We start from the raw sequence: 21,288 nt of genomic DNA on the forward strand, positions 1-21,288 counted from the left end.
TATGAATGTGATCTACTCGTGTGACTTTATGCCTTCTGTGTGGCCTGCCACTATGTAATAAGGTTATGGAGCACACCAGTTGTATTGTATTATTACATTTAAAACAATTTTAGGTACACGTAGTTCTTTAAATGCAAATAACTGAAGCAATAAATAACGCTCATATAAATAATGATTTCTGTTTATGGTAATATGTCATCATATGACCTTCATTCGTTGATGTCTTTTTATCCAGATCTGATCTTTTTGACAATAGTCCTTTTCTATATTTGGCAACACTGACTAATTGTAGCTTCGCCCTTCTCTCTTTGGAAGCACAGTACTCTCTTACCACGTTCAATGTATTTATTAATTTATTTATTTTTTTCAATTATTATTATTTATTTCTTTTTTGGAAAAGACCTGTGCAGGTAACCAATGTAAAGGTCTGATTGAAACCTTTTTTTGTAATAATCTTAATTGCTCCGCATACCTGATTCCAAATAAAGCTTCACTGACAACATCAGTCTGCTGTTTTGGTCAAAAAGTACTTATTAAACATGAGAATATTATATCGGTGGTGGCATGAAATGTATGATGTACATAAATACACGGACAGATGAGTATGAAGCTACAGGACATATTTACATGCATTTATGCAGTCGACGTGATAAAATGCTGCCTTAATCTTGCTTAATGGAACAACGGCCTGCACGTGCTGTTTCTCCTTTGATTATACACATGCACATCCAGATCATGCAGTCTCTTCAGTTGGTCTACTGGTAAATCCATCTTGGGGGTCTCTAACATCTGGCTCACATCTGTTTGCCAAGGATTTAGCTCCATTTAAGTTGCTTTTTCCATTCAGTAGGCCCATACTCTACACCAAATTAAGCTGTCACTGATGGCACCAAATGACATCAATCATAGTATATAGCTTGAGAGGCAAAGCTACAGTACATGCTGGTGAAAGGGGCCGTCCTCTTTCATGTACCACCCAGGCACTAGCAAATCATACACCACCATCAGATTGTGCTCTTGCATGCTGACCCTTATACACACATTTTACATGTAACGCACAAAATGAGGCAGCTTTTGTTATTTTTTCAGGAGGTTGATGCTTAAAATACTAAACCAAAAGACAAAAATAGATGCACGTACAATGTTAAATACAAGATATTCTAAATATTGCTTTTCATTATAAAACTGATTTTATGCTCGTCTGTGAAGCCACAATGTGTTCAGTATTTATGTGATTACAATAATACAATTATTCAGATGAAATATTGTGCAGCCCCTGTTTAAGCTTCAACAGGTTGGTCTTAAAGCAGTTGGTTTTAAAGAGTGGAAGTTTATTTTACCTCAATCCAACATCCTTTTTAACAGAATGGGAAGGTTTAGGTCTGGACATAAGGAAGCTAAAGACAGGTTGTGTTATCAGTGTCATGCTGTGAAGACATTTCAAGTAACAGTTTGACATTTAGGGAAACAGGCTTATGGTCTGTACAGTGAATAAGAAGCAGGGAGTTAGCTTAGCTTAGCACAAAGATTGGAAAAAGAGGGAAACAGCTAGCCTGCCTCTGACAAAAGTTAACAAAATCTGCTTACAAGCACCTCTAAAGCTCAATAAACAACAACTAACACTGACCCTTTGTCGTTTAATCTGGTTTATAGTGGGCTATACGTGTTGCAGGGCTATTCTCAGCCAACTCTCGGCAAGAAAGCAATTCCTTTTTTGTGGTCTTTCTCTGTGTACAGACAAGACAGATGTTAGTGGAGCAAATACACCACTAACAGGTATCAGTCAGGTGCATAGAGGCTGTGGCTCGGGGGCCAACAGAAGAACTGGGAAAGCAAAAAACTTGTGGTGCATGTACAGTATAGGCAATTCTAATATAAGGCACTATTCATTATAGGCACTATCTATGACATGTCTGCAAAACTGCTTAGTCAGCAGGGATGAGAGGACACTCAATGTACCTTATGTTCAGACGCATACTGCAGCTACTTTATCAGCATACAAAATATCTGCAGCTCCAGCATGTGGCTCACTGGTGTGATTTGATTTCTGGATCGCTGAGCGAGCACTCTCTGCTGTTAGATCCAAGTGAGAAGAGACACAGGGGACTGTAACGTGTGAAGTTGTATCATAGTTCTGACCTTACTTTTCTATGAGCCTAATACAACACACAGATTATATCACTGTAGTGATTTTAGGAGCACTCCAGCAGTAAATCAGATGTCCCTACTCGTGCCATTAGCAAGGAAAGCATACACAATATTGTACCAATACAGATGTGAATCATAATGTTGCATGTGATAAAAGCCTTTTTGAATCAATGTGGCCTTTTTAAGGCACCAGACACAGGATGAAAACACAAGCTTGCCAGCAAGGTAATACACCAGGAAAGAAATATAAAAATGCTAAATAACAGCAAGCATCATAAAAAGGGAGGTCAGAAACAAGTGGGAACATTACATAAAAACAAGGCTATAAAAACAGACTTTAACGCAGTCAAAGTTAAAGCAAGTCATTCAGTCTTCTATCTTGGTTTCAAATATCATCCACACATCTTGTTTTTAATGTACGAAACCTAAAACAGTTTTGACTGAAAATGCCTTTAAAGAAAACTTACTTTTTTACACCAGTATTTTACATTCTGGGTCATTTTGCAAATTCTGACATTATCTGTGACCTTTAATCTAATCAACACGAAACTCCGTTCCCTCCCCTGTCTACGCACTCTGTGCAGGGTTGTTACAATAATGTGCATTTTAATTTGCTGTTTGCCTGAACGCTCACACAATGTTGTCTTGTACGCAGAGACAGCAACAACTTTAAAAAGTGTCATGGTAAATGATTGATGAGACGTGCGCTGTGCAGACCTGTTATCCGTTAGCTGATGCATGTAGGTCATGAAGAAGCCCTCTGAAAGGTCAGAAAACGTGTAGAAAGTTCAAACTATTAGTTGTCGCTTTATATATTTGTTATAAATGTATTATATATATATGTTTTAAAAGATGCATGACGACAAATGTCAGCGTGCCTTTAAAGGTGGTTGACTGACTTTATGATGGATTTCTTTAGTGTCGCACAACCCATAAATGTGGTATTTATGCTGAAACAAGCATTTGAAATGAGTAAGAACGACTTTTGACAACGAGGTCAAGCAGTCTGTCCAACACTGACACAATGCAAAATGATACCTGTGACTGACCCTGGATCATTTTACTTTTATTTGATTCAGTGATCTGTATACAGGTGTCTGTATTCTGATGTGGTCTCTGCACTTTGTATGTAACACAGCATTTATTATTATTATTATTATTAAAGTAAATTATTAAAGATTATTATTGGTAATTTAAAAGGAAACACTCAAACTATTAAAATGAAGCTTGTCAGGAATATAAACTGCTCAGAGTTCACTTATAGCAGGTAATAAAAACATAGATGTGCCCTTAATCACTTCAGCTGAGGACCCCCTAGCTAACACGAACAGTAAGGTGGCAGGTGATGCATGTTCTTATCATGTTGATATGAGCTCCTCGTGCCGCTCTGCCTCCCTCCCTCTGCACCGTTTAACTCTCCAGCGTCTGCATTTCCCCCTTTAACCAGCAGAGGATGACAGCAGGCAGCAGCAGCAGCAGACAGGATCGATGCCGGAGGATCGCCACACTGTCTGCTAGACAACACACTGAACATGCAAGTGTCTCCGTGACAGAATCTGCTGATTGTCTTTCACGTTATTTGGTGCCATCAAATGAAACTATGTTTATGAGATCCTGTGCTACCTACCTACTGTCATTGAGGGGCTATTTCTACCTTTCAAGAACCTTCTGTGTGTGTCAGACAAAAACACGAGAGGCCGACAGAGGGAAAAATTGTTGTTTCCTTTTCATGTGTTGTGTTATTTCATGTCTTTTTCACCAGACCTCACAGCCTTTACTTCTCTCTCTAAAGACACAAGGTGCACCTTCTATCTAAAAGGGAACTCATGAAGTTCAGCTTAGCGGCTATGGAGACAGCTTTTAAAAGCTTATGGAAAAATAACCCTGATGATGTCATAGTTACGTCATCAGGGTACCATTGGTTTGGCCTTAGAATCAGACCTAAAGGAGAGCCTGAGCTACAGTACAATACTGAGGGTGTGGGGTTTTGAAAGAAGTGGACATTCAGGAGGAAGGTGCTATCCAAGTGCATTATGGGTCAGTTTCTGCAGCTTGACCCATACTGATATCTAAAAGTCAGGATAGCAAAGCCACTGCTGCATAGAGGTTTTTTTTTTTTTAATGTCCCTTGTGAGTCTGTGAACTTTATTAAAATGCAACACTAAATCACCGGAGTTCCCTTTAAGTATTTAATCCACCACTGTGCACATCGCTGCTACTGTAGGTGCAGGAGATAGACAATACAAAGACGGCACAACAAGGGCCCTCAGTCACCATCACCAGCACTGCTGCAAAGGTGGCTTCAGCCTGCTTTAGACTGCGTGCCAATTAGTACAATTTGGCAGCTATAACATGCAGAACTTTGATATGCAGCTTTGAAATCAATATATGGCAACTAACAATAGGTCCAAACAGGCCACATTCTCAAACAACAGGTGCGGCACAAAAATATATAAATGAATCAATGACAAAAATAGAATAGTAATAACATTTTAGACATGAAGAAGAAGGGGAAAAAAGCCTTTTTACCAAAAATGCATTTTTACCTGACTTCAGGTAAATGGAATGTAAATAACATTACTGGCACAGATTTACATACTTTAAAGTTAATGCCTTGTCTACTTGTATAAAAATAAATAGAATACTGAATAGTGTTCCAGTCCAGTCACAAATGCATGTTTATTTTCCATCTCATCTTATTTGACATCCCAAATAATTAGACAGGAAGAAAAAGGGTGTAAAAGCTCAGCAGAGAGTATTTGGATGCTGGTCTAGAGGTTCAGAAGACACCCTCAAAGTAGCCCTACAGAAAGTGGAGTGACGCAGACTTACCGGAGCGGAGTTTTGGCTGACTGAGGGGCTCTCCGAGGACGCGCTCAGAGTGTGCGCACCTGCGTAAGCCCAGCAGTGTCCGCAGCCCGCAGCCTGTCAACAAGCTGCTGCTCCGGGGGAAGACGCCCGTGAGGAGGGGACGCTCCAAACGCCCGATCCCCACAATGCCTGACATTTGTGCAGGATTACAAACTATGAGGAGCTCCTCTCCTTCTTCGCCCTCCGAGCAGCCCTGACCGCCGCGTCCAGACGCCGCCGCCGCTGCCGCCGCCGCCGCGCGCGCTGACACAGAGTCTACTTGTTGTCACCCCCGCGAGAGCCATGGCATCCCAATTCCTGGCTCGTCTCTTAATTCTGTCCGTCCTCCACACCAGGTGAGTGTCTGTGCTTCTTTGCTTCTCGCAGCTGGAAGGAGCTGAAAAGCATGTATGGTGTTCAGGGGGTATCTGGATAAAAGAAACTTAAGCTCTCCAAATGTTTTGTCACTGAAGGGAAACTTTACTCTGTGCCTAAGTTTATCTGAAGGACTCTCAGTGACACCTGAGATCATGCACCAACCACCTTCTCTCCTTCCACCTGTGCAGCTGTCTCTCACTGGAGTACGAGGAGGACTATGAGGATGTCACTGTGAACCAGATGCTGGCTCCCAAATCACAGGAAACCGACGCCACGGAAATACTCAACAATTTACTGAAAGAATATGATAAGAAACTACGACCGGACATCGGAGGTAAATGACCCCTTTGTCTCATTTGTCTCCTCGCTGCTGTCTGTAAATCCACAGATGTGAATCAGCTTTTTAATTGGCTCTGACCAGACCAAGAGCAACAGAATGGATGCAAAATCCCTGCAATGTTCAGTGACTGTTGCTGTAAACCTTCATAATGCATTAAGATGTCTTATAGCAGCAGTCACATGAGTATGGTGATAACATTGTGGAGGTCAGACAGCATCACAGCTGCTCTGTCCAGTTTGCAAGCGAGCTGATCAGGTGACATCACTGTGTCTTTTGTTATGTGCCTCTATGGCCGCTCACTCAGTTTGGACACCCTTAACCCTTAGATGCATGTGTCATCTGAGCCAGCATCACCAAAGTCAGTGGGTTCTTTCTTCATGTTAAATATGTGCTTTCTTCAGAATGTTGCACAAGACAGGTATTTTATTTTGTTGAATTTCAATACAGAACTTGCTTAGGAATTTGCCGTTTTTAACACATCTCAATAACAAAGGAGTAAGAACAAGTCACTTTTCAGGCAAACTGTTTTATTGTGCTACTCGGGTGTTTATCTCATGGTCGCTGACGTCCTTTTCATTTGACTCCCTGTGCTTCTCTCCTGTGGCACCTAACACCCCCACACACTCCCCTACTGCTTCAGTGCACTGGGTGGACAGTTTTGGGGGGTGGGTTCCCTCCAGTCAACTCCTCATGCGGTCTGACATGCTCTTTAGTAAGATCCTTGAGGATGTGCTGTGATAGTCGGGGTCTCTATCAGCCATGTCAGCATCATATTTGAGGAACGCAAAAAACGGGAAAATGTCTGAAATGGCACATGAATATATCAACAATCAGCACTTTACCTAAGTGGCTGATAGTGAGACTCTAACTATTCTCTCACTGTGAGAGAGAATAGCAAATAAAATGTAACAAAATAAAATTTAAAAAAAGTAAAAAGTGGTGGCAGGTAGATAAAACATCTTGAGTAAGGTTGTGAGTCACTGCAGCGTCATATCTTTGGTTTGTTACCTGCTGACCTACAGCAACAAAGGTCGAGATAAAGCTCATCTCATCCGCACGTCCTCATGAATATAAATCACATTTGGAGGTTGAAACTTTGAATGCAGGAGGGAGACGGGCTCTCGCGCCGGTCTTCTCATGTCATGTACGGTATGAGAGGATCAGTGAATATGTTTGCTGTTGGTCATGTTGCAAGTGTTCACGCTCGCTTCCTTTAAACACACTCAGCTTCTGTTGCCTCTCTGATGCTCCTGCCCTGCCATATGGTTTATGAGTCATAACGGATTCTTAAAAGAGACGGTCCTCATGTGAAATATTTCCGTGCTTTGTTCCTTCTGAGGTAGAGGCAGAAATTGGTTGCATACCGCAGGTTTTCACCCAGAGCAGAGCGTGAATTATTCCAGCACACACACCAACAGGTCACAGAGGGGAGACGTCCAGCTCACACTTTGGATTTCAGCGCCCTGTTGAACCACAGAGTCCAAGAGAGAGGATGCTGCTTCTGACCAGCTCCAACTCGTGACCACGCTTCTTCTTTGCTGATTTTGGAGTTAGTCTGTCTTTGGCGTTTGTTGTCACGATCTTCATTATGTCTTGTTAGATTTAGAAATTGTTTAGTGTCTGTTACTGATGAAGTGGCATCTGGCCAACATACCCTGTTAATTGTGTCATTAGTGTTAGAAAACTCACCGCTCATCTTATCATGAAGTTGTGCCGGTGTACTGGCCTCAGTACGAATGAAGCAGACATGATGACACAAGTCAAATTTGCCTAATCTTTTCACTGTTAAGTATCCATCATGTAGGGAGCACATGGCCGACTTCAGCACCCAGGGATTTTCATGTTACTAGTTCTGTGGGGACCAGTAATGGAGGTATAAAGAGACCTGGATACAGCGTTGGAGGTGGAGCCCCAAACATATGAAAGTTGTTCAGTGGCGCATGAAGTCAACAAAGTTCAACTGTCGCAGGTGTAAAAGTACCCAAACCTTCTTTATCACAAACCCAAAGAGGACGAGGAGGAGTGTGCTAAGCTGGCTAGCTTCCATTTAGCCCTCCGCTTGAATGGGGATGGAACAGACGCTGTTGTCATAGTTACACGGTGTAGCCGCTATGTGAACTGGTCACTTCCAATTGGTTGCCAGGCAACCACCTGGTGACTATAAAGCTCCGTTAAGTCAGTGCACCCAGCCGCACGTGACCCCCCCACTAAACAAAACCACAACTTGATGTGTGTCTATGGACTGAAAAAACAAGATATAACTTGTAGTCAGAAGGAGTGCTATTAGTCGAGCTTAGGACAGAGGCTAAGCTAGCTGTCCCCCGCTAGTTTTTATGCTAAGCTATGCTAATCATCTACTGGCGCTGTAGCTAGTGTACAGACATGAGGATGGTATCAATATCATGTTACTCTCAGCAAGAAAGACAACACATGCCTTTCTAATAGCTGACTGTTCCCTGAAGGCTATTCCTATTTTAGTTTAAACTGTGCTAACTGTGGACTTCCTTCCTGTGTCCCTGAGGGTTTGGGGCCCAGGATGGCAATTAATTACTAACTACTTAATGTGCATGCTTAAAATGTTTTCAAAAATACCAAGACACCGAGTTGGACAGCAGTACTGATTCATTGTTAACAATATTAAACATCAGTCACAGTCTGAAACAGTTATCAGAGTTGCATAAATAGTCTCAGGAGCCAGACAGGAAAGCAGGTGCAACCCTCAGCATCAGGTTGTAGTTTTAGTTGACAGTCTCTAGCATAAACTACACCTGTTACTATGGATACCAGGCCAGGTAAGCTCTGTTGTTTCAGCCTGACAGACGGGGCACAGAAAAGTCAAATATTACTGGTTTACAGGATGTCACTGAGGGGACGACACCGACGCCCTCAGACACCGAGCGGTGCCAAACACTCTTGTCCTGAAAGATTTGATCCCTCTCACACATCCTAAGTGCCACTTTCCCCATGTGTCGCTCAGACTCCACTAAATAAGCCTAACCTCTCACTCTCCTCTCTTATGTAATCCATCTGGGGGTGTTTTGTACTTCGTTCACCCCGAGGCCACTTTCAGGTGCTGTTATTTACCTCTCTCAGTGCTCTGACCCCTCTGTCTCGTCTGGCACATACAAACATGCGTCATTGTAATCAGTTAAAGATTTTCCAACAGCATCTAGTGATATACGGACGGTGTACCACCCAAGGGTTTATGTTCATAAATTAGGTGGCAGCCTCTTCACATGATAAAAAGAAAATGACTCTGTGAGGGAAACATAAACTGATGGCCTCTGTGACCTAAAATAACAAACATCTTTCAGAATCACAGACCGTTCAGCTGCAATAAACCATTCATGTCATTGAAATTTGTCTTTTAATCTGCTGGACTTTATTCTTCATTATGTTCGCCGTGGGTTTGTCATTGAAAATGAATGGGTAATACAGGTTAGGAGCTTTCAGCCATATCACATGGTCATCTTCAGCAGATATAAGTAAAGATGCTTCCTCTGAGCTCTTTAAACCTGCAATACCAGATTCTTTTGGGCCAGTAGGGGGAAACAGAAACATAATCAGAAACAACAAATCATCACCTTTTAAGTTAATGTGATGAACATGTTAGCAAACGAAGGTTTTTTCTCACATCCAGCAGATGTGGAGCGACATTATCACTTAATTGTGTTTCTGGACACCTGATAAATGTCCATAATTAACTCTCCTTTTATTTTTTGGTCTCCACCAACTCCTGAGGGAAAATGTCTGGCCCCTTAGCTGCGAAGTGCTCTGCTATCTTCACCAGCTGGTCTCTAACACATGTACAGCTGTGGTTATATTTTAATGACCCAACTTTCTACATCTCCACATTGAGCAGAGTTGCAAGTTGCAGCATATTAGGTCACATTTTCAGAAGATCCATGACATCATCATCCATCCATCCATCCATCCATCCATCCATCCATACCGCTTATCCGTCAGGGTCGTGGGGGGAACTGGAGCTAGTCCCAGCTGACTTTGGGTGAGAATAACAACACCCTGAAAGAGCCAAACTTTGTGAATGGAAGGAGTACGTTCTCCAATCACTCCATCACAGAAAAAGAGTTGTAGGTTTAATCATGTTCTTTACAGGTGTATGTAAACGTTTGACCACACCTGTGTACAGCATATACAGTATGAAAATGGCAGGGACTCAGTCCATTGGATTTGTGATCATGCCAAAAAGATCAAACCTGTGTTTCAGCTGTCCAGTTCTAACTTAGTTATCAAAATCAATAACAGAAATGGGATAATGTGTTTGCAGCTGCACTTGAATGGGAATGATACATGTAATGGATGTTATGCATGTGGCAGTGTAGCTGCTGTAGCAGCACAGTGTCTGAGTAAAAAACACAGTGACCTTTTCATGAAGTTACTTTAGGGACTACCAGATCCTCTCATTTTCACACATTCACTCACACAGTAATTTATTATTTGATTGTGTGTCATTCATCTGATTTCCTCCCTGGTTGCCCAGCTTAAGCTGACTAAATGAAATTTTAGCGATAATTTCAAAGAAGCAGTGATAAATAGGATGTTGGCAATCAGCTTTTTTTTTTTTTTTTCAATTCCCCTGACCGCAAACCACAGATAAGTAAATTAGAAAGTCATTAGTTGTGATGCTGGCTCTCTGGTGGCAGATGGCGTGCTGAAGTCATTCGACCTTGTCCTCCTGAGCATTAATGAATGCGACTTTTTAAAGCTTGTAATGGTCCATGGTTAAACAACAAGGGGTATTTCCACCACATGGCTTGAATGTAAAGTGATACTGCTGATGTTGAGAGACAGCCAACACTGAACTGAATATGTGAGTCTTCCCAGTGGTGTCGTGTCCAGTCTAATGTTTAATGAATAAGTAACATGTCTTTCAGTTCAATAAACAATTGGTTTGGTAAGACCACTAGCTTATGGTGGCATAGAATGTCAGCAAGATTTAGACGGATATTGCTATGAAGTTATTGACTTAATGAATCTTTTCTACTTGTTTTGCTGTTGCACTAGATTGTAGCATTATGCTGCAAGTGTTATTTGTGATCACTGTTCAGAAACAAGTTACACCGACTTTAAACCCACAGTAATGTGATTTCTCTCAACTCAAAATCTCCCTAATGTTGGCTTCAGTATTAGAATTTTTAAATCTCAGCTCTACTCCAGTTCATGGAGGGTCACTAATAGGCAGAGCACAAAGTGGGTCATGGTTAAGTTAACAGTGTATTCCTGCACACGTGTTCCTCACAAATGTTTGCAGCAGCACTGGACTGACATTTCACACTGACAGAATTTGTTGTGGTTCTTACTTCAGGCAGTCTTAATTAGTAGGAAGTGTGCAGCGTGTCACCTGCAGCTCACTGTGGCTGCTCTCCCATTACGCCCTTTCAAAAATCAAAAATACAGAAAATAACAATGTTTTCTGGATGCATTTTTGATGAGCAACGATGGCCACGGCTAACCTCCGACACAAATGCAATTAATTTCCCGTAAGTGTTTCTTAACGAAAGCTACCTCATGTTTCACTGGTTGAATGCTTGTAGTGTGAACTAGCAGCTGGCACTAGTAACTTAATACAGCTCTGATACAGCATTAGGAGCTTTAACAGTGAGGCTGATGTCAGTCAGCTGAAATTACAGTAACATTTCCTATAAATATTTTGAAGGTAGGTCATTTAAATCTGGTATGGGAATGGCGGACTCCGCCACTACCAATAAAACTACCATTAGGGAAAGAAACAGGGTTTGATCTCATAAAAATCCTCTATGAATATCAAACTTAAAAACTTAGGAAAGTGATCTCAGTGATGCTCCTTTTCTATGAGTACTGTGTAGCTGTGTGTAGCTCTCTTTTGGACCTATAATTAACAGTGCTGTGTTTCTTTTGTCCATTATGGTTAATGTGAGGACAAAAGCAGTTAAAAGCTGACACCATCACAGTAATATAATAGGATTTCAAAGCTGCTGTTTCAAATGCCACCTTTCACACAGAAAAAAATGAATGAGGCTTTTGTTCAGACCATCACCTAGTTGCTAAGTTAGTTACAAAAGATGCTTTCAGGATCTGTCAGACCCAGCTCAGCAGATGACAGCGCTAGACAGATGTCGCTTACACATCGTACGCTTAGTTCACAGTAATGAATCAGAGCTTTATAATGTCGAGGAAAAAAGAAAACCTGAATCCGATTTTGTTCTGGAAATGTTGAAGCTCAGTCAGTCACAATTAAATGACGTGTGTGACGACTGGGGATTAACTCATGCACAAGTTTGTTTATTTGGTTAACTACATAAAGGATTTCCATTCTATTTGATTAGATCACGAGATGAAGTGGAAAGCTACAGAAAAAAAGGTAGTTATTATTGTTATTAAAAAAAAATACTATTTGCAAACTTATGTGAAAAAACATTCACATAAACTAAATGATTCATGTTTACTCAATCAATCATGTGTATGTGCCATTATAAAGCACTCTTCATTTATACTCATAACTCCATCTCTATCAAAATAGGCCCATTCCATTTCTGCCTGGGCTGATTATCCATCATAAAGCTGACTTTAGTCCTGCACAGTGGAATTATCACCGTAGCAAATGCAGTTTCAAAGTTTCAAAGCCCTCGACTGTATCACTGTTACCTGTCGTCTGGGACTGTCTACTGTAGCACAGCTCCGCTAACAGGAGGCTGATGACTTCTAGGTCTACTGAGCATATTTTCATCATGATTAGATAAGTCAATATAGATCAGCATCACTTGTGTCTCACACTGAAATTTAAAGATTGCGTAGAGAAACTTTATTGGCAGGCCCAAAGGATTCTGATAGAAGGACAAAAACAGTAGTGACAGTGCCACACACACTGCCATTGTGTCTGTTTTTTTTATGAGAGAGTTACTCCATTTGTACTTGCAAGAAGATACAGATGACAAAACTCTGAGATTTAACTCCAGTCTTGTTGCAGCTACAGTGCAGCCATTTTCCCTCACATTCATTAAAGAGCCCTCTTTAAACTAGCTTTGGTGTCTCGCTGCTGACTGGGTGACAGATGATCGGCTGTGGTACAGTTAGCCGGAGGGAGGTGATCTGTTCTGCTTTTTGAATATTTCAGAGCCCTTGGCATTTCTTCTAGTAATGAGCCTGGACAGTGAGAGGAGAAGTTGAAGACTTTATGCCGTAAGTCATTATGCTGCAGCTCAGAGTACATAGACGCCAACCAAGAATAGGCTGCAACTCTCCCATATGTAGTTATGTCATCGGGAGTTCCTGCTAGCTTATGTGATTAATGAGAAGACAAAAATGTGCAGCAATGGAGACCAGTTACTCCTGAGATGGGGACAGACAAGAAACAAGTCCTAGTTTGAGAAAATACTCAGTGATGTGCTTAAGGGAAATATACCTATAACATAATATAATGATGCATTTTATCCTCAATCCATCGGTATGGAAGCCCATTTCAGCCTAGTAAAGAAAAGCGACCAATGAAAAGTTATGCGTGGTAAAAGTAAATATACTTATGGTGATTCAAAGTGATGAGATACAGTAATAAGGTTTGAGTCATCAAGTCAAACTTTAAAGTTAGTAAGTCAAAATTGTGAGGAACAAAGTCAAAATTACATTCAATCAAAATTATGAAATAAGTAAAAAAAATCTCTTGATCTCATAGTCCTGATTTAATAGATCATAATACTGATTTAGGATGTCAGAATTGTGACAATCAATCAAGCATATTTATCTTTGTATCTATTTTTGCCTAATTTGTTCCTTATTTAATTTTTCTACTGGCAGAAATGGACTTCCATACTTTAGGCACATAAGTGAAGTCATTCCTATGTGTTCTTTCAAAATGTATTATTACTTATCAGCTTTCAGTGCCTCTGTGTTATGATGATACAATCAGATTTTGTTAGTGATTTCTTGTAATTAATTGTAAAAAAATTGTAATTAAAAAAAAAGTTTGGGTGTGTGTGTGAAGTGTTGAGTCGTATTGAACCTCAAGTTTATTATTTTATTGTCATTTTCTAAATTTCCCATATTATATATATATTATTTTAATCTGCAAGAAAATGTTGTGGTACTGATTTAAACCAAGTTGCCAGCACTATTTAACATACACGGAGAGTTAATCCTCTTTTTTTCCGGTACTGACCAAACATGGCTAAAATGCCTCTTCCCTGCCCTGCACCCTTTTTGTGACTGGTGATGAGGAATTATTGAAAATCAAAGATGGATTATCCTTCTGACTGAGGAGCCATTGAGGAGAGGATGTGGTGGGAAGATCCAAACCCACTCAGGATAACAGGCAGGCCAACAGAGGTCAAAAGAATTGATCAGTTTGATGCTTCACAGAAGTGGAAGTCTAATCAACGCATTAAATTAAATATTTCAGTAAACAGGGAGCGTTACCCCCAGTAAGGACAGACGATGAATCTGCTCTAATGCTGCTTTTTCACATGGACAAAGGCAGGAAAAGACAAAGAGGTGGGACAACAGGATTCAAACTCCACAACATGCCAAGTTGCCAAGTGTTGAAAACTTTCAATACTTTGTTCTGTTATATGTCTGTCGGTGTCTATGTTTTTATTAATTAATTAATTTGTCTTCACTTTTCTTCATTTGCTCTTTTTTGCTCAAACTCTGGCTCGTGTGTCCTCACGATCATTTCTAATTTTCAATGAACATAAAAAGACATACATCCAGCAGTGCTCACATGTTCTTGCTTGCCATAAATAACACTGTCAGCATGTCAAACAAAGAGAGACGAGGCCGCGGTTTGTCTCCGCTTCTCACTAACAGCTATTGTGCATCCATTCATCAGACGGGGCCAGGCTCCGGTGCAAACTGCACAGAGATTAGCTAATGTCTCCGTGGACCTGTTCATCTCCCTCTGCTCACATTAACGACAAATAAATCTCACAAGAGGTTATGGTTCCCTCTCCCCATCACTGAATGATTGTATAAATGTTTCCAAGTATTTGCTTCCCATTGCAGAGCACACTGTCCCCTCCCTCTGAGATACGCCATTCTCTGCCATTCTCTGGTCTTCCTCTTGTTTAAAACTGCCCATCTTCAGACAATACACCTCTGTAACATTGGTATCTGAGGAGATAGCATCCTGAGAAGCGCTATGTATGTAGCAGATGATCATTCCAAGAGTTTTTACTGATGGCTGCACTAATAAATAACCCACACACAGCTACTAATTATTTTCTGGTTCATGTTATCTATTTTCCTTAAGTTAATGAGCTGTCCCCATTTACTGAATGACTAGTCACAGCCTAACTGCTGCTAAGTGGCTCTGTAGGCAGGTGCAGAATTATACCCTGCAACACAATTAGCACTGTATAATGAAGAAAGTAATGTAATGCAGCTTCAATGCCAAAGGTGCCCATTTTGAATGGACATAATTAACAACTGAACCACTGTTTTTAGCCCACACTGTATGGTCTATTCTTGTTGTAGCAAAGACACACACAAGCAGCGCTACGTCCCTTTGGCACAACAACATGAGAGAGTTAGGGAGGTGTAGTGCAGCCATATCATTTGTAGAATATCACACAGTTACTAACGCAGTTAATAATAATAACAGAGGGCAGCTTTATCGCTGGATTAATTTTTTAAAGATGCTTTCCTGATTGCACACAGAGGTAGAGAAAAGCAAACGGATCTAACTCTGGACAGATTTGATCAGCCAGATAAATAGCATGAATCTGTTAGTTGGTAGATGGCGCTGTCTCTGGCTCTGAGTCTTTAGCAAGTCTGTAGCCATGCTATACTGATAGTGTCTGCCATTTTGATCCAGACTGAAGTATCTCAACAACTAAAAAATGCGTTAACGTGAACAAACAATTAACTTTTGTCATTTGTCAAATACTTCCGTTTATGACCCGAAGCTGCAAAACTAACAACTAACAATGTGCTAACATGTGCTCATTTGCAAATGTCAGCATGCTAACACACTAAACTCAGAAGTTGCACCTGGTAAACATTTGGACTATGTACCTGGTGATCATTACCATGTTGGCATTGGCTCAAAGCACCACTGTGGCTCATTCCAGCTGCACAGATGGCTGTAGACTAAGTTAGTTAAAGCATTAAAGGGGTTTTAAATACACATGAAAAGTTTGAAGCTAAAGATGTCATGTTAATGAACATAGAGATGTCATGGAAAATAAAAGCAGCAGTGTTGTTTTATTACAAGGTGTCCTTTTATAGTACAGTATGACAAGAAAAATGTAAGGGAAAACACTGTTTTAAAGGGGAAATGAAAAATGGTGATTTGTTGCAATGTAGCCCTGTTTTGATGCTTATACAGCCTGATGTGCGTCACTTGACAGCTTGACAGCTGCTGTGCCTAGTTACGGTTGCTAAGCTATGATTGGACATTTGATGATGGGACTGAATTAGCGAAGGCAACTGACGTCCAATCAGGTTTCTTCTCAGCACAATGTTACTGAGTAAATAATGACAGCTTCTAGGTGTAGAATTATTGTTATTATAGTTTATAGATGTAATAGTCTTGAAGTTTCCTCAGTGGCGTCAGCAGCAATCTGTAGATTTGATGGAGAGGTTGATGTTGTCGATGCTCCTGCTGGGATTTTTTGAACTATATAGATGGACATGATGTCATAGATTTCTAAATGAGCCATTTATAACTTAGGTACAAATCTAAAGAGACACAAGATGAAAAAGAAGAGAATCAATTCAAATGTACTGTGTGCATGAAGGTACTCATTATGTATTTCAATAACATCCTTGTGCACCCATTTCCTACACTGACACTGACTTCCTGCTGAACATAATTTACTAATGCACATTAGTTCCTAATTCATAGGAGACAGGGCTTCACAGCAGTGCATCTTTATAGAAGGAAGTATGTACTGTACTGTTGATCAGACTTCTAATTAGACCGAACCTCTTCCGGCGCTGTTTATGTTCTTTTTTGGAAACAGTGTAATGAGTCAGTTTATCTGTCCACTGGGATCACAAAATATTGGATCTTATTTCTTTGCTTTGCTTTTTTACATGAGTGCTGTGAAGCTCTGCTATTGTATGATGTTATTATTAGCAGAGAGCTTATGGGTCCACTTTTGGGGAGTGAGCTGATGAAACCTTTTGAGAAACCTGTGGTCATTATTGATCCGGATTAAAAGATAAAGGATGAAGGAGTTTTTACATAGTAGTCGTTTTACACACTAGTTTTGACATATTTTGGCTCCAAATGACTGGTAGGTACAAAAAGTTTTGGAATGGGTCCAGTAAATCCCATCAGCCAGCAGCAGAGAACGGACTACGGCAGTTGCTGCAGGTCAGTTTCTTTACATTGTTGTGTGACCTTGGTGTTCAAAGAGTTCATTTGGATCTGAATTCATGTGTTAAAACACCAAAGTCACAGCAACTTGTCTAGCAAATATTGTGTGCGGTAAAATTACTGTTTTTGTCAATGGAGACTGGTGGATTTGAAGAGAGCGACATAACGGCTGTTTAATATATATCTTACAGGTCTATCTCTATAGGGAGCCTTTCCTTAATGCAGTCGGACACTTGGAATAAAAATTAGAGCCTGTCAAATGGCAAAAACAAGCTTTTATTCAAACTTTTATTGGACTTGAGATTGCCCCAAAGGATTGCATTACAACCATTGTAACCCGTACATTGTTGCCGGCTGAGGCAGCGAGATCTACTGGACCACTTCCAAAACCTTTTGCACCTACTAGTCAGTTCAAACCCAAAATACGTCAAGATAGGGCCCAGCTTTAAAAATACTGAAGTTCTCCTCTAATCAGATGAAATGTGTGTGCATGAGTAGTCTTTGGCAAAGAGGATCAGGAGAGAGAAGGGGAGTGAGAGACAGAGCAGCATTGTTTTGAGGGCCAACCAGCAGGTTTGATTGTCTCCTATTATTTTCTTGCCTTAGTGGCTGCTCACCGTGTCAAAATACATCCTGTTGCAGGAGCTTACATTATTGCCTGACACCATACACACAATAAGCTGCTGGCACCCTGGTAGGAGTGTGTTTGAAGTGTTTGCGGCCCTGTCTCATCTGGTGGTTATATGGCCTGAAACGAGGGCTGATTATACCATGATTTACACAAATGTACAAATGAGAAGAAAAGCGTGATCATAAAAGTGGAATGGTTTCGTCAAATATTACATTCAGATATTTATTCAGCTATTTACTTATCTTATTTTATTTTATCTTATTTTAAGAGGTTGACACGGTGGATGTGTGCAGTTTGCTCACCAGGTGTTGTGCGGTTATGGGTGTAGTGCTTCTGAAAAGCTGCCTCAGCAGGGACTCTCCAGAAGTGTTCTCTAGTGTGCCATCTGTTAGCACGTGAACTGAACGATGAGAACGGAGACTGGCAGGTGGAAAAATTCTCGCTGTGGACTTAATTGGCCGAGACACAAAGACTTCAAAGACAGGTAATGTAAAATGATGGAGGATCTCTTTGCTGTGTAAATGTGAGCGCTCATGGCAGCAGTATGTCACAGCTGTCACTTAGCTGCTTTAAAAGTTCAAGCTTTAAATGACACTTTTACGCTGAGCATGAAATCATTGAAAGCAGAAAAGTTGGGGGAAGCCAGGGGTGTTCCAGCACGACCGGAGCGAAGAGTTACATTGTAGAAGGTAGGGAGGAAGACGACATGCACTCTTACAGTGAGGAGTGTGTCTGTGTTTGCTGATGTGGTGCTACAGTGTGTGTGTGGCAGACCTTCCTCCTCAGCCTACCTGGACCTTCCTGTGGAGGCAATTACTGGCTAAATGCTGCATGTGTGTAATTATGTGACTCAGTTCCACTGACTGCTCTCAATAATGGTTGGGGGGGTGTAGCAGTGATATTGTAAAACTTGTGAGAGTGAAATGATTCACCTTGAATGAAATTTCTGTTGTCAGTTGTTACCTTGGTAACCTGATCTCTGTCTTTTTTTTTTTTTTTTTTATCACATATAGCCATAAGACTTTTCTATTCTCTCATGCCAACTGGCGCCTTCATTACCCACAATTCAACTGTGTGATGCTAATAGCATAACCCTCAGCTCTACACACCGTTTTAAGCATCTTTCAGACCACTGTTTTGGTTTTGTGACATGCAGCTTTACTCTGCCAGTCTCATCAACACCAAATGCCAGACAGACAGATAGAAAAAAGTTAGCATCCAATGTAAGCTAGTGAATCTAGTGGAGCTAAAAGGAGAGTGAATATTGGACTTCCATTTACCGTGTGGTCAGAAACGCGACTTTAAATGAATGTTGCTAATGTTGCTCTGTGTCTGCTGGATTTATAAATAAGCAACTGTTTGCCAACATGGTGTTTAAGGCTTATGACAAAACAAATAATGCAGCTTTAACTTAACATTTTGCGATTATCACAACACTTTATAAAAATATAAATATCCATCCGTTATTCATACAGTTAGTCACATCCTAGCTAACGGTAGGACGCATAGGATATAATATAAACATGTATTTAATACAAACTGTGACGAAGACTCTGTCACAGATTGTGGACGGCACATGTTTCAGGGTGTGAAACAGAGCTGATATATAGTGCTGGCTTATATAGAGGCTACAGAGGTCCTGTGCAGGTGTGCTGATGGCGGAAGGTACCATCTCTAACCGGGATATAGGTGATGTTACCTAGCTGTTGAAGTTGTGTGTCAAAGCGTTGGGGTTTATTTAAGGCCTTTGACTGGGAAGTGGTGATGCCTATAAGTAGGGATATTTGTGTGATATTTTTGATTCATGTAAGAACTGGCAGTGAAGCTGATTGTTTAAAGGGAAGATAATTGATTGATCAGCGGTTGGTTGGTCCAGGGGGAGGGGCTTAACATTTATAAGCCTCTGGCCACCAAAGCTCACGAGGAGTCAGTGTGAAGGCGGATGTACACCAGACAGTTGACAGGTTTGTTTGTTTTTTTTGTTTTGCTGTGGACGTCCAACTTTCTGTTTTCCTCGCTGTTTTTGGTAAATAAAGCACCTCAATAACTTTTGCAACTCAAGCCATCTTTTGTTATCTTTTCTTAGACAGATGACCCACCGATTTCTGTAACACAAACATATAATGAGTTTAGAGTTACCATAAGAACATTTTCACTCAGACACTTTCATCACAGTTTGACACAAACAAAACAGCATCAAGACAAGAACAGACCAGACTGAGGCCAGTTCCCCAAATCCCTCAGTAAACTACAGTATGTCAATACAAAAGGATCTTAACAAGTCTGTGGTGAAGGAACTTTTATGTGGAGCTACTATCAGCAGCTTCTGAAGTAAAGTTACCCACCACTGCTGATCATTTTTAGCTCCTCTCTAGCTCTGCTGATTCTGCCACTGTGAGTCACACCTGTGTTACATGTTGTGCTGCTCATGAGGTTTGGCCTCTTTAATGTGTGGAATTATCCTTTACCTCCATGTTAGGCGGAAAACAGAGTTTGGGGAAGAACATAACGCCTCCTCTCGGTCGTCCTCTTTACTTCCTCTGATATTTTACTTGGAATTGGCAGCAGCGTCCAACAGCGTGTCGCGTTATGTTGCAGTCTGACCTGTTGCTTAGATCATATGTGAATGCACACACGCATAATTGCTGCCACGCTTGTAGAGGTGTTTCATGACAGCAGGTAATGTGATGAAGACTAATGTGTGATCATTATTAGCAACCACAGCTCCCCGAGGACTGCCTCACACAGCAGCTCTTCAAAGGATTCGGAACAACAAAGTCTCATTGATCCAACTTTACTTTGCCTCCCTGTGATTTACAAAAGAGGCAGTTGTGGTGCCTAAATGAAAGTCTTGATCAATAATTATTTGTTTTTTTCCACAGTTAAACCAACTGTTATAGATGTCGACATATTTGTGAACAGCATCGGACCAGTGTCATCAATAAATATGGTGAGTCAGACTCCTTCAATACCTATTTTATTAACACTTTGTAGCCCACACACACACAGCTCTACATCTGCATGTGTTCACATGCTGAACTGAAATGTGTCATTGGTATTTTTTGTCTGACCTTGAAATGTGCGTTGCCCGTTCTGTAGCTTGGTATGATGATAGATGATAGAGAGAAGAGGAGCAACCAGGTGGACCAGTATGCAGCTGAGACAGAACTTAGCACAGCACTTTCATTTTGGTGAACTGTGATAAGGTCTTTGTTGTGCAGGCAGTAAGTCTGTTTTCAGCACAGTCGATAATTATGTTGTTCATCAGTAAGCACTTGTAAAAATTTGTCAATTACATGACAGTGCTGATCAATGTGCACTGTTTTGTGCAAAGTGCTCTGTGCATTATACCAACGTTAAGTGTTATTTGTCTCCAAACAGGCCTTCAACATTTTATCTACTTAAACCTGCAGTAACTGATTTTTTTGGTTACTTAGGGGCATCAGAGACAAGTTGTAAATACAACATTGAGACATAATCAGCTTTTAAGTCCAAATCAGTTGCTTATTTATACAGAGTTATTATTTACAGAGTAACATTATCATTCATTGTAACTCCAATATTCACTCTCTGTTAGCTCTGCTTAGGTCCACACTAACCAAATTACTGTCACAGAAAATGACGATG

The 21,288-nt window shown here is 40.8% G+C and overlaps 1 protein-coding gene across 1 annotated transcript in view; it reads left to right on the forward strand.

The window, feature by feature from the left end:
• Positions 1 to 5,301: 5,301 nt before the first annotated feature.
• The window catches only part of LOC139202796 (gamma-aminobutyric acid receptor subunit gamma-3), a 43,163-nt gene continuing 27,176 nt past the window's right edge, over positions 5,302 to 21,288 (forward strand). The window contains exons 1-3 of the mRNA XM_070832374.1: positions 5,302 to 5,354; positions 5,565 to 5,710; positions 20,544 to 20,611. Of these exons, the coding sequence (XP_070688475.1) occupies positions 5,302 to 5,354; positions 5,565 to 5,710; positions 20,544 to 20,611 (267 nt within the window). The remainder of the gene's footprint in view (positions 5,355 to 5,564; positions 5,711 to 20,543; positions 20,612 to 21,288) is intronic.

Source organism: Pempheris klunzingeri, chromosome 6 (genome assembly GCF_042242105.1).
Source record: "Pempheris klunzingeri isolate RE-2024b chromosome 6, fPemKlu1.hap1, whole genome shotgun sequence".
In the NCBI taxonomy this organism is placed as follows: domain Eukaryota; kingdom Metazoa; phylum Chordata; class Actinopteri; order Acropomatiformes; family Pempheridae; genus Pempheris; species Pempheris klunzingeri.